We start from the raw sequence: 14120 nt of genomic DNA on the forward strand, positions 1-14120 counted from the left end.
TAAAAGGTGTGCGTGTGAAAAAAGAGATATGTGAGAGCATGAGGTGGATGTAAATGCCTACATCTTTTTTGTAAAAAAAAAATTAAGGAGGCTTAGTGTAAGCAGATTCCAAAAAGCTTGTAGTAATGTGGGTGATGGGTCACACAGTAGTTAAGGGTTAAAACAGTGAGCTGTTGCTTCAGCCTGCAGCTTGTTTAGTGATCAAAATGCCGACCTCCTGCTGGTTTAGTTTGATTAAATGGAGATTGAGTGCTGAGCTACATTTCAGATCTCAGTATAGCGCTGCAAAAGCTGATGGCTTTTCAGTGACTTGTTCATGATCTGAATTTAAGTCTGTGTGCATAGAATATGAATGTGTAGGCATCTGTAATAACAATGCCAAGGTGAATCTAAATGAGTTTACTCATCAGATGACCAACCTTAAAATCCACCTCTGTGGATTTATTGTGTGCTTCTGTGCTCTTACCCTGTTGGCTGGGCTCCAGATCAGCCTGGGTTTTTTTAACGGTGAGGTCCAGCGGGCCATCCTGGTCGGCCATAAGAAGCTTGCTAAGGACGGGGTTCTGTGCAGAGGCAGCAGCTGTGCCTCCTCCGTCTCCGTTGGTGGCTCCTGTACCGTTGCTGCTCTGGGTGCAGGCGGGTGCTGAGGTGGCAGCAGCGGTGGTGGGGCTGAAGCCTGGCCCTGGGGTTGGGGACGGAGAGGAGGAGGCAGACGATGGAGGGGAGCTTGGCGCAGGCAGGGGCCCGGGCGAGGAGCTGGGGGCCGGGGCCAGAGACACCGCTCTCGGCAGGCTTTGGTCCTTCATGGTGCCGTTAGGCAGGGGCGGGTCGTCCTGAGTAGTTTTTGAGGTATATTCAGCAGCGAACTGGCGGATCATTCGCTGCATGATCTCACGAGCCACTTGAGGAATGTGAGGGTCTGAGAAACTTGGGAGACCTGGAGAAAAACAGCACAGAAGCACACGTCAGAATCCTGTCCTCCAGGAATTTGCTCAATTGTTGGTATGTTCAGCAGATTGTTTATCTCATTTCATCCTGAAAATATAATCCTAATGCTATGCTGAAATAATCCAAAAATCAGTGAGAAGCAGCACTTAATCCTGCCTATTCACCACGTTGAAAGCACCATGATATCAGTGTGTACAGCAGATTATTGCCTGCCGTTCTTCCGCAGGGCCTTCCACTGAATTAGGTAAGGCCGTGTTCTCAGACAACATGGTCAACAACTGCTGCTGTAGCTGTTTAAAATATGTCCTCTTTCCTGGCAATAAAGGATGCATCATCCGTCACAACCTCACATATTGCAGGATTCATTGCGTGTCGACTCAACAATCTGACTGAAGGAGGAACATTTAGGCCTAAATGTAAATATGAACTCCAGGTTGCTAGGAAACATGAGCACGGCATCACAATAAACAGGAAGTCTTCCTGTTTGTGCATCCTTCGAGGGCTATGCCTTCAGCCTGTAAAGCACAGCAGTAACTATAACTAGAGAGCGTTATATGATGTGATACTATGCTCTATTGTAATCTCATTCTTGTCCTTATTTACAAGATATGTTTGGTACACTGCACTTGATCATAATTAGTTTTCTTATTCTATCATTGTGCTTGTCCCAGTTTTTAAATAGAGGCATAGTAGAATTTCCAGTATTAAAATGCAACAAGTACCATGAGACCATTGGAAAAAAAACAGATTTGTTATCTCCTGCTGTGACAAAACAAGGCTGCATCAAACACTGGTCATTGATCTCACTGGTTAATACACACACACAAAAAACAGCAACACTGGTTTGTTATGAGTGCATTAATCCGGCATTGTCCTAGATAAGTCTGCTGCACTTATCTCTTCATAACTAGTACCTATGTTATTTAGACACTTCCATGCATGTCACTGAATCAAACCCTAAATCCGTAAAACAAAAATATAATCCTGAAGCTGAAATAATCTAAAAATCGCGTTCACTGTCTGTACAGTATGTACACAGCTTTTAATCCTGCATTTTGAGCAGCAGAATATACATGTGCAGCAGATGTACATGTATGTTGCTGTATGACAGCAGTTTTTCTCACACATCTGCTCTCCCAGCATGCTTCCTGTTATTAACTCTGTTACTTCCTCAAGTTATTTCCACTTATTTCAAATTTCAAAGTTACTCAGTTTTCGACACTAATTTGTACCTGTTGTCAGATTGCTCCTTCATCAAACTGTATGCTTCAATGAAAGGAGCAACAACTGCTGCACAGTAAATGTGTGGAAAAAAAACTGAACCATGCTGCTGATATTTCTAATTACAGGCTAAACAATAAAAGATGTGTTAGATGTGATTGTATTATCACATCTAACCTCCTTGTTGTATTCTGTGTACTACTGCACTTTGTTCTTGTGTTACTTTGTTTTAAAAAAACTGTGATCATCCAAATTATTCAGATGTATAAAAAAACTTGGAGGTTATGTTTCAGAGGTCACATGCTTGCAGTCTCATATGTCTATATCTTTTATCAGGTGCTGTATAAATAAACAAAGTTATCAAAACAAAATGAGTTGATTAATAAACAGTATAAATGTTAAGAACAGCGCTGAATGTTTCCCGGATGGCAGCTGAACACTGCTTCGAACACAAAGAAAGGATATCTTTCTACTTGTTCTCCAGCCATGACACATAGTGAGCAAATGGATAAACAATCAACCCTGTGATCAATCAATCTGAAATAATGTAGCAAAGCATTTACAACTCCACTATTGCACAGACAACATTCTCGACACAGCTGCTATTATGTTCTCTTCTATCGTTGTGCTGTGACTTCATACTGCCCACAGGCTGCTGTAAAGCTGAGCCACAGACCTGTACACAGGTGTTGTCACCATTAGTTGTTGTGATAGATTGCCTAATCCTCTGTTAATGTTATCTGACTAGTGTACTCCGCCTAAACATTGGATGGTGTAATCCCTGCTACTGAAGTGGTCTTGTTGACACGGCACTAACAGAGCTTAAACTGTGTCACTAATTTATTCTAGAATACAGGCATGGGCCTTACATATTAAGGTTAGGTAGCCTTACTTGGCAGCTCCATTTTGGCAGGTGCAGGTGCTGCCACCTTGGAAAGTCTCCTGGGGAAAGCCCAGCGTGCAGCAGATATATATATGCTCTTTTTGCCAGGAAATGGCCATTTAAGGCTCGTGCAAATAGACACAAGCAGCTTGCCTTGCTACAACAAAGAGAAGGTGGGGGGTTCTGCAGGAGTTTCCTTGAATAGTTCATGAATTCTGTCCACACATGAGAGAGGAAGCTTCCTGAGCTATGACGTCTGTGTGCAACTTATATCTGTGTATATGACTGTTGTGTAGGGCATCATGTACAATAGAGTGCAGTGGGAGTATATTAGAGGTTAGACTATATTTAGGGCCCGAGCACCGAATGGTGCAAGAGCCCTATTGAAACCCTTAGGATTATTATTATTTTTAGGGCCCGAGCACCGAATGGTGCAAGAGCCCTATTGAAACCCTTAGGATTATTATTTTTTTTTTTTTTTTTTTTTTTTCCCCCTCCGAGATCGCATTTTTGGAGGCCTTAACATGCCCAAAAACTCACCAAACTTGGTAGAAAAATTCATTCGCCCGAAAAATTTTGAAATTTGCTGACTTTTGAAATGCACATATAAAAATGGCTCTATAGCGCCCCCAACGCGTAGCCCCTCTGGCCGGTTTGACACAGGATTATGAAAATTGGCACACATATGTATCACCTCAAGACGCACAAAAAAGTCTCTTGGACCCCCCCTCCAAACCCAACAGGAAGTCCGCCATTTGAAGGTTTGTGGCCATTTTTGGCGATGTGTGACCCTGCTGCCAAACTTTTCACGCCTCGCATACTTCAACGGATTGAGCTGAAATTCGCCGTGTCCACTCAGGACACCACAGGGAATAGACGCATTCCAAAACTCTTACAAAAGTCTGACGGTGTGGCCGGGGCGTGGCCTCAAAGTTTGACCATTTCTGAGGACACAGAAAGTCTCTATAACTTCTTCGTTTTCTGTCCGATCTGTACGAAATGTCACATGTATGATCAGAGTCTGACCCTAAACACATCTATACAACAATATTGAGGCTTTGACAGAGCGCCACCTACTGGCTACACAAAATGTTGTGTTTTCATAGGTTTTTCTGCCTGCCCCCCTGGCCTGTTTTGAGTAGGGTCATGAAAATTGGTACACATGTGTATCACCCCAAGATGCACAAAAAAGTCTCTTGGACCCCCCCTCCAAACCCAACAGGAAGTCCGCAATTTTGAAATTTCTGTTAATTTTTGGCGATTTGTGACCCTCCTACAAAACTTTTCACGCCTCGCATACTTCATCCAAATGAGCTAAAACTCACTGTGTCCACTCAGGACACCATAGGGAATAGACGCATTCAAAAACTCTTACAAAAGTCTGACGGTGTGGCGGGGGCGTGGCCTCAAAGTTGACCATTCGCCATTACAAAGGAACTCACTGTATTTATTGCCCTAATGCATAGCCCCGCTGGCCAGTTTGACACAGGATCATGAGAATTAGCACACATGTGTATCACCCCAAGACGCACAAAAAAGTCTCTTGGACCCCCCCTCCAAACCCAACAGGAAGTCCACCATTTTGACTTTTGTGGCCATTTTTTGCCTATTTGTGACCCTGCTTCAAAACTTTTCACGCCTCACATACTTCATGCAATTGAGCTGAAATTCACTGTGTCCACTCAGGACACCACAGGGAATAGACGCATTCCAAAACTCTTACAAAAGTCTTACGGTGTGGTGGGGGCGTGGCCTCAAAGTTGACCATTCGCCATTACAAAGGAACTCCCTGTATTTTTTGCCCTAATGTGTAGCCCCGCTGGCCAGTTTGACACAGGTTCATGAAAATTAGCACACATGTGTATCACCCCAAGACGCACAAAAAAGTCTCTTGGACCCCGCCTCCAAACCCAACAGGAAGTCCGCCATTTTGACTTTTGTGGCAATTGTTTGCCTATTTTTGACCCTGCTTCAAAACTTTTCACGCCTCACATACTTCATGCAATTGAGCTGAAATTCACTGTGTCTACTCAGGACACCATAGGGAATAGATGCATTCCAAAACTCTTTCAAAAGTATTACCGTGTGGTGGGGGAGTGGCCTCAAAGTTGACCGTTTGCCATTACAAAGGAACTCGCTGTGTTTTATGCAGTACTACCCATATACTTTATGCAACGTGGACAAAATCTTACAGTAGTGCCATGGAGCCGAGTCTAAACAGATATATATATGCTAATAGGATGATACGGTCATAGCGCCACCTACTGGTAGCAGGAAAGTTTTGTTGTAAACATGTGTTTGTTGTATATCTGTGGAAATGAGAGGAGGAGAGCATAGCACAGGAGAGTATAGGAGACAAGAGCATAGGAGAGAAGACTGCGATGACCCCGCGGATCGCAAGGTGCGCGAGGGCCCGCAATGCTGCTTGCAGCTTTAATTTTTAGGGCCCGAGCACCGAATGGTGCAAGAGCCCTATTGAAACCCTTAGGATTATTATTTTTTTTTTTTTAGGGCCCGAGCACCGAATGGTGCAAGAGCCCTATTGAAACCCTTAGGATTATTATTTTTTTTTTTTTTTTTTTTTTTTTTTTTTTTTTTTTTTTTTTTTTTTTTTCCCCCTCCGAGATCGCATTTTTGGAGGCCTTAACATGCCCAAAAACTCACCAAACTTGGTAGAAAAATTCATTCGCCCGAAAAATTTTGAAATTTGCTGACTTTTGAAATGCACATATAAAAATGGCTCTATAGCGCCCCCAACGCGTAGCCCCTCTGGCCGGTTTGACACAGGATTATGAAAATTGGCACACATATGTATCACCTCAAGACGCACAAAAAAGTCTCTTGGACCCCCCCTCCAAACCCAACAGGAAGTCCGCCATTTGAAGGTTTGTGGCCATTTTTGGCGATGTGTGACCCTGCTGCCAAACTTTTCACGCCTCGCATACTTTATCGGATTGAGCTTAAATTCGCCGTGTCCACTCAGGACACCATAGGGAATAGACGCATTCCAAAACTCTTACAAAAGTCTGACGGTGTGGCCGGGGCGTGGCCTCAAAGTTTGACCATTTCTGAGGACACAGAAAGTCTCTATAACTTCTTCGTTTTCTGTCCGATCTGTACGAAATGTCACATGTATGATCAGAGTCTGACCCTAAACACATCTATACAACAATATTGAGGCTTTGACAGAGCGCCACCTACTGGCTACACAAAATGTTGTGTTTTCATAGCTTTTTCTGCCTGCCCCCCTGGCCTGTTTTGAGTAGGGTCATGAAAATTGGCACACATGTGTATCACCCCAAGATGCACAAAAAAGTCTCTTGGACCCCCCCTCCAAACCCAACAGGAAGTCCGCCATTTTGAAATTTCTGTTAATTTTTGCCGATTTGTGACCCTGCTGCAAAACTTTTCACGCCTCGCATACTTCATCCAATCAAGCTGAAAATCACTGTGTCCACTCAGGACACCATAGGGAATAGACGCATTCCAAAACTCTTACAAAAGTATTACGGTGTGGTGGGGGCGTGGCCTCAAAGTTGACCATTCGCCATTACAAAGGAACTCCCTGTATTTTTTGCCCTAACGCGTAGCCCCGCTGGCCAGTTTGACACAGGATCATGAAAATTAGCACACATGTGTATAACCCCAAGACGCACAAAAAAGTCTCTTGGACCCCCCCTCCAAACCCAACAGGAAGTCCGCCATTTTGACTTATGTGGCCATTTTTTACCTATTTGTGACCCTGCTACAATACTTTTCACGCCTCACATACTTCATCCAATTCAGCTGAAATTCACTGTGTCCACTCAGGACACCATAGGGAATAGACACATTCCAAAATTCTTTCAAAAGTATTACAGTGTGGTGGGGGCGTGGCCTCAAAGTTGACCAGTCACCATTACACAGGAACTCGCTGTGTTTTATGCAGTACTACCCATATACTTCATGCAATGTGGACAAAATCTTACACTACTGCTATGGACCCGAGTCTGAACAGACATATATGCTAATAGGATGATACGGTCAGAGCGCCACCTACTGGTAGCAGGAAAGTTTGGTTGTAAACATGTGTTTGTTGTATATCTGTGGAAATGAGAGGAGGAGAGCATAGCACAGGACAGTATAGGAGATGAGAGCATAGGAGAGAAGACTGCGATGACCCCGCGGATCGCAAGATGCGCGAGGGCCCGCAATGCTGCTTGCAGCTTTAATTTTTTTTTTTTTTTTTTTTTTTTTTTTTTTCCCCCTCCGAGATCGCATTTTTGGAGGCCTTAACATGCCCAAAAACTCACCAAACTTGGTAGAAAAATTCATTCGCCCGAAAAATTTTGAAATTTGCTGACTTTTGAAATGCACATATAAAAATGGCTCTATAGCGCCCCCAACGCGTAGCCCCTCTGGCCGGTTTGACACAGGATTATGAAAATTGGCACACATATGTATCACCTCAAGACGCACAAAAAAGTCTCTTGGACCCCCCCTCCAAACCCAACAGGAAGTCCGCCATTTGAAGGTTTGTGGCCATTTTTGGCGATGTGTGACCCTGCTGCCAAACTTTTCACGCCTCGCATACTTCAACGGATTGAGCTGAAATTCGCCGTGTCCACTCAGGACACCATAGGGAATAGACGCATTCCAAAACTCTTACAAAAGTCTGACGGTGTGGCCGGGGCGTGGCCTCAAAGTTTGACCATTTCTGAGGACACAGAAAGTCTCTATAACTTCTTCGTTTTCTGTCCGATCTGTACGAAATGTCACATGTATGATCAGAGTCTGACCCTAAACACATCTATACAACAATATTGAGGCTTTGATAGAGCGCCACCTACTGGCTACACAAAATGTTGTGTTTTCATAGGTTTTTCTGCCTGCCCCCCTGGCCTGTTTTGAGTAGGGTCATGAAAATTGGTACACATGTGTATCACCCCAAGATGCACAAAAAAGTCTCTTGGACCCCCCCTCCAAACCCAACAGGAAGTCCGCAATTTTGAAATTTCTGTTAATTTTTGGCGATTTGTGACCCTCCTACAAAACTTTTCACGCCTCGCATACTTCATCCAAATGAGCTAAAACTCACTGTGTCCACTCAGGACACCATAGGGAATAGACGCATTCAAAAACTCTTACAAAAGTCTGACGGTGTGGCGGGGGCGTGGCCTCAAAGTTGACCATTCGCCATTACAAAGGAACTCACTGTATTTATTGCCCTAATGCGTAGCCCCGCTGGCCAGTTTGACACAGGATCATGAGAATTAGCACACATGTGTATCACCCCAAGACGCACAAAAAAGTCTCTTGGACCCCCCCTCCAAACCCAACAGGAAGTCCACCATTTTGACTTTTGTGGCCATTTTTTGCCTATTTGTGACCCTGCTTCAAAACTTTTCACGCCTCACATACTTCATGCAATTGAGCTGAAATTCACTGTGTCCACTCAGGACACCACAGGGAATAGACGCATTCCAAAACTCTTACAAAAGTCTTACGGTGTGGTGGGGGCGTGGCCTCAAAGTTGACCATTCGCCATTACAAAGGAACTCCCTGTATTTTTTGCCCTAATGTGTAGCCCCGCTGGCCAGTTTGACACAGGTTCATGAAAATTAGCACACATGTGTATCACCCCAAGACGCACAAAAAAGTCTCTTGGACCCCGCCTCCAAACCCAACAGGAAGTCCGCCATTTTGACTTTTGTGGCAATTGTTTGCCTATTTTTGACCCTGCTTCAAAACTTTTCACGCCTCACATACTTCATGCAATTGAGCTGAAATTCACTGTGTCTACTCAGGACACCATAGGGAATAGATGCATTCCAAAACTCTTTCAAAAGTATTACCGTGTGGCGGGGGAGTGGCCTCAAAGTTGACCGTTCGCCATTACAAAGGAACTCGCTGTGTTTTATGCAGTACTACCCATATACTTTATGCAATGTGGACAAAATCTTACAGTACTGCTATGGACCCGAGTCTGAACAGATATATATGCTAATAGGATGATACGGTCATAGCGCCACCTACTGGTAGCAGGAAAGTTTGGTTGTAAACATGTGTTTGTTGTATCTCTGTGGAAATAAGAGGAGAGCATAGGACAGGAGAGTATAGGAGACAAGAGCATAGGAGAGAAGACTGCGATGACCCCGCGGATCGCAAGGTGCGCGAGGGCCCGCAATGCTGCTTGCAGCTTTAATTTTTTTTTTTTTTTTTTTTTTTTTTTTTTTTTCCCCCTCCGAGATCGCATTTTTGGAGGCCTTAACATGCCCAAAAACTCACCAAACTTGGTAGAAAAATTCATTCGCCCGAAAAATTTTGAAATTTGCTGACTTTTGAAATGCACATATAAAAATGGCTCTATAGCGCCCCCAACGCGTAGCCCCTCTGGCCGGTTTGACACAGGATTATGAAAATTGGCACACATATGTATCACCTCAAGACGCACAAAAAAGTCTCTTGGACCCCCCCTCCAAACCCAACAGGAAGTCCGCCATTTGAAGGTTTGTGGCCATTTTTGGCGATGTGTGACCCTGCTGCCAAACTTTTCACGCCTCGCATACTTCAACGGATTGAGCTGAAATTCGCCGTGTCCACTCAGGACACCATAGGGAATAGACGCATTCCAAAACTCTTACAAAAGTCTGACGGTGTGGCCGGGGCGTGGCCTCAAAGTTTGACCATTTCTGAGGACACAGAAAGTCTCTATAACTTCTTCGTTTTCTGTCCGATCTGTACGAAATGTCACATGTATGATCAGAGTCTGACCCTAAACACATCTATACAACAATATTGAGGCTTTGACAGAGCGCCACCTACTGGCTACACAAAATGTTGTGTTTTCATAGGTTTTTCTGCCTGCCCCCCTGGCCTGTTTTGAGTAGGGTCATGAAAATTGGTACACATGTGTATCACCCCAAGATGCACAAAAAAGTCTCTTGGACCCCCCCTCCAAACCCAACAGGAAGTCCGCAATTTTGAAATTTCTGTTAATTTTTGGCGATTTGTGACCCTCCTACAAAACTTTTCACGCCTCGCATACTTCATCCAAATGAGCTAAAACTCACTGTGTCCACTCAGGACACCATAGGGAATAGACGCATTCAAAAACTCTTACAAAAGTCTGACGGTGTGGCGGGGGCGTGGCCTCAAAGTTGACCATTCGCCATTACAAAGGAACTCACTGTATTTATTGCCCTAATGCGTAGCCCCGCTGGCCAGTTTGACACAGGATCATGAGAATTAGCACACATGTGTATCACCCCAAGACGCACAAAAAAGTCTCTTGGACCCCCCCTCCAAACCCAACAGGAAGTCCACCATTTTGACTTTTGTGGCCATTTTTTGCCTATTTGTGACCCTGCTTCAAAACTTTTCACGCCTCACATACTTCATGCAATTGAGCTGAAATTCACTGTGTCCACTCAGGACACCACAGGGAATAGACGCATTCCAAAACTCTTACAAAGGTCTTACGGTGTGGTGGGGGCGTGGCCTCAAAGTTGACCATTCGCCATTACAAAGGAACTCCCTGTATTTTTTGCCCTAATGTGTAGCCCCGCTGGCCAGTTTGACACAGGTTCATGAAAATTAGCACACATGTGTATCACCCCAAGACGCACAAAAAAGTCTCTTGGACCCCGCCTCCAAACCCAACAGGAAGTCCGCCATTTTGACTTTTGTGGCAATTGTTTGCCTATTTTTGACCCTGCTTCAAAACTTTTCACGCCTCACATACTTCATGCAATTGAGCTGAAATTCACTGTGTCTACTCAGGACACCATAGGGAATAGATGCATTCCAAAACTCTTTCAAAAGTATTACCGTGTGCCGGGGGAGTGGCCTCAAAGTTGACCGTTCGCCATTACAAAGGAACCCGCTGTGTTTTATGCAGTACTACCCATATACTTTATGCAATGTGGACAAAATCTTACAGTACTGCTATGGACCCGAGTCTGAACAGACATATATGCTAATAGGATGATACGGTCATAGCGCCACCTACTGGTAGCAGGAAAGTTTGGTTGTAAACATGTGTTCGTTGTATCTCTGTGGAAATAAGAGGAGAGCATAGGACAGGAGAGTATAGGGGACAAGAGCATAGGAGAGAAGACTGCGATGACCCCGCGGATCGCAAGGTGCGCGAGGGCCCGCAATGCTGCTTGCAGCTTTAATCTTTAGATGTTTTCTGCTGTGATTGCTAGATTAAATCTACTGGAATACACACATAATTTGACCAAGCATCCACTACAACCACTAAGCATTAATAGGGAATGTGAGCTAAGTTCAGACTGTCGTGCGACAGGTTAGTTTTACCCTACTGATGATATGCTATTGCAATAGCAATCCACATCCAGGTTTCTTTAAAGGGTTAACATAGCGGGAAGTTATCTTTGAGTGGGATGTTCTATAATCAGTGATGATGTTAAATGACGTCACTGCATTTGTTTTACACTGTTTATACTTGACAGGTCTGTTACTGTATGAATGACTGAGAGTGTATGTTTGTTAAGTGTTTGTGTGTCACATCATGGCTCTGCCATGATGTGACACACTGCCATGAAGTAAAGAAATGAAACAGCTACAGTCGGCCAGGCTGGGTTCAGCTCTCACACAGAGTAGCTGCCCGCCTCAGAATGCGTTAAGGCCAGGGGATTATGGCAACTCAGAAAATATTAAGACATCGAAACACCCAAACCGACTGCATGTTGAAATTGCATGTAAACTGAAACTTGAACATGAACATGAAGACAGCTGTGGTGATAATGTGTCTCAGTGCAGAGTGAGGAATGCCAGCACATATATAATGATATATCTCTATGCCTTAATGCATAATAATTGACTAAAAGCAATTCAGGCGTGTGTAGAGTCAAAGTGAACATGTAAGAAACAGGTCGTGCTGTTTACAGGAAAGAGTAGCTTAATATTACTACAGCGATTTAGGATGAGTTTGATTAAATGTAAGACTTAAAGAACAATGTGGTCAGTGATATCTCATGTCCCCGGCTTCACATGTAACAAATATCTGGAAACAAAAATGCTACATGAAGCATATTTGTTTTCTGTGAAGAATCTGATCTGTGCTGCCTCTCACCAAGTGACATACTTCACATTTAAAGGGTAAACACTGGAGATCTACCCCTCATTGTGGTATGATTCATTTTAGAAAGAACAAATCTGCTTTTCAAAGCATAACTGGAACTCACACTGAGATAGGTGTCTACACATTTAGGACAGTTTTCATTTCAATGAGTGTGGCTCAAGGTCCAACTCAAATTTTAGTAAACTTAGTACGGTCACTGCCAGTTCTCTGAGGAATGACGAACTTGATTTACTGTGTTTGCACCTTCAGTTAAATGTTGCTTGAGCCCGAGGAAGACAACAGTGAAAGAAGTGCAGTTTTGTGTTTGACAAAACGTCCCTTATCAGACCTTATTAAGTTAGAGTAAGTTCCTAAAAATTGCCAAGCCCAGCTCTGATCATGCCCTAATGTCATGGCTGTACAGTCAACAATTTTGAGAAACCTTGGAGATGACTTCTCCTGACCTATTTTAAAAACTCCTCCTAAATTCAGCTCTAGTTTCTCAACCTTCTACAACGTTTCCCACATGGCCTCTCACAGTAATCATGGCACTGCTAGTACAGGTCAAAAAAGTGGGTCAGCCTCTTTGGCCCAGTTCTCAACCAATTTGGGGTCTACCTGCAAGGCAGAAATGTCTTTGTTCCACTTGCTAAAGTCTAAAAAAGTTGCATGTGGTGTCCTTCAGGGATCATTCAGGCCCGCTTTTTTCGTCCCAACTGTACAAATGTGATATTTTGCAGATGACACATGACTTTCTAAACCACTAACAGAAAGACCTACAGCTAATTTATTTTGCTAAAATTTTGGCTCACAATTTGAGCATGATGAAATCAAATCAAATGGGACAAAGAGGGTAAGGCGCCCATTTTGGTTTCCAAAGTTCATATCAAGACAGATGGAATGCAGTAGGGTGTAATGAAATGATTGCTCACGAGTGTGTGTCTTACCTTTTCTGTGGAACACAGCATTGAGGAAATCTTGGGCCTGTCTCTCCAGCCGGCTGATCCGAGACTGCTCTTGTTTAAGGTCTTCACACTCTGACAGCACGTGGCTGCCTCCACCGTTCTCTACGCTGTGCTCCTATGCAGACAAACACAAGGAGGTGATCGAGTGAGTAAAGGTAGGTTTTGTCACAGAAGAATCTAACACTGCTGGTTATGCTTCACTGTGACTGGTCAAACATTTTTACCTATAGATTTCTAAGGTTTCTTTCATATACCTGTTTCTACTGCTGTACTGCTGAACACCACATCTTGAAATAAAACCATTAATTACCATTTAGATATCTATAACAAGCTTCTACTCCCATTACATCCTGGCCAGTTGGTAAATACCGTTTTGTAATGATGCATTTATAAATTATTTAAATCCATGTGCTGTGTTTGTCAGTGCATTTCCCTTCGCCCAGCCGACAGGCTGAACAACCAGTGCTGATTGGCTTGGGCTGACCTCTAATCACAGAAACTATTCTGAAGTCTTACTTTAGAAACATGAAAACACAACACACTATTCAGCTCTGTGCAGACTCACAATGGTCAAATAAAAATGACAATAATAATTTGAGGAAGCACTGAAAGACATCTGACTCCTCCTTCAGGTACTTTTGATGAAGCTCAAGCTTTTAGCCAATCAATTGCCTTATGCTGGGTGTCAAGGTCTTGAGGCTGGATAGGTGCAGTCTACCAACAAGAGATTATTATGAAACAAACCATGGCTGAGTGGAAATGTGAATTCAGCCTGTGAATCAGAGAGGGGATTAACGGCACTGTTAAAGTGTGAACAGGGAATTTGAGTGTGCGCTGTGTGTATGAACAGTATGAGACAAAGCAGCAGAGATGAGAGCGTGTTTTTAAAGCTTTCTCCATCCCCCCCTCTTTTTATATTAACCCTTCAGCTCTATGTGTCTGCTGGCAGTTTGCATGGCTTCAGATCAATGAATCAATGGTTTCCGCCCACTGGAGCTTCTCTGCTATTTCACAAACAAGCAGAGGGTAATAATAA

General features: G+C 43.7%; 1 protein-coding gene across 1 annotated transcript in view; it reads right to left on the reverse strand.

Annotated features, from left to right (window-relative positions):
• The window catches only part of lcor (ligand dependent nuclear receptor corepressor), a 59601-nt gene that overhangs the window by 6887 nt on the left and 38594 nt on the right, over nucleotides 1-14120 (reverse strand). The window contains exons 4-5 of the mRNA XM_028410633.1: nucleotides 13067-13199; nucleotides 467-937 (exon numbers count right to left, since the gene is read on the reverse strand). Of these exons, the coding sequence (XP_028266434.1) occupies nucleotides 467-937; nucleotides 13067-13199 (604 nt within the window). The remainder of the gene's footprint in view (nucleotides 1-466; nucleotides 938-13066; nucleotides 13200-14120) is intronic.

The sequence above is a fragment of the Parambassis ranga genome, chromosome 1 (assembly GCF_900634625.1).
Source record: "Parambassis ranga chromosome 1, fParRan2.1, whole genome shotgun sequence".
Lineage (NCBI taxonomy): Eukaryota > Metazoa > Chordata > Actinopteri > Ambassidae > Parambassis > Parambassis ranga.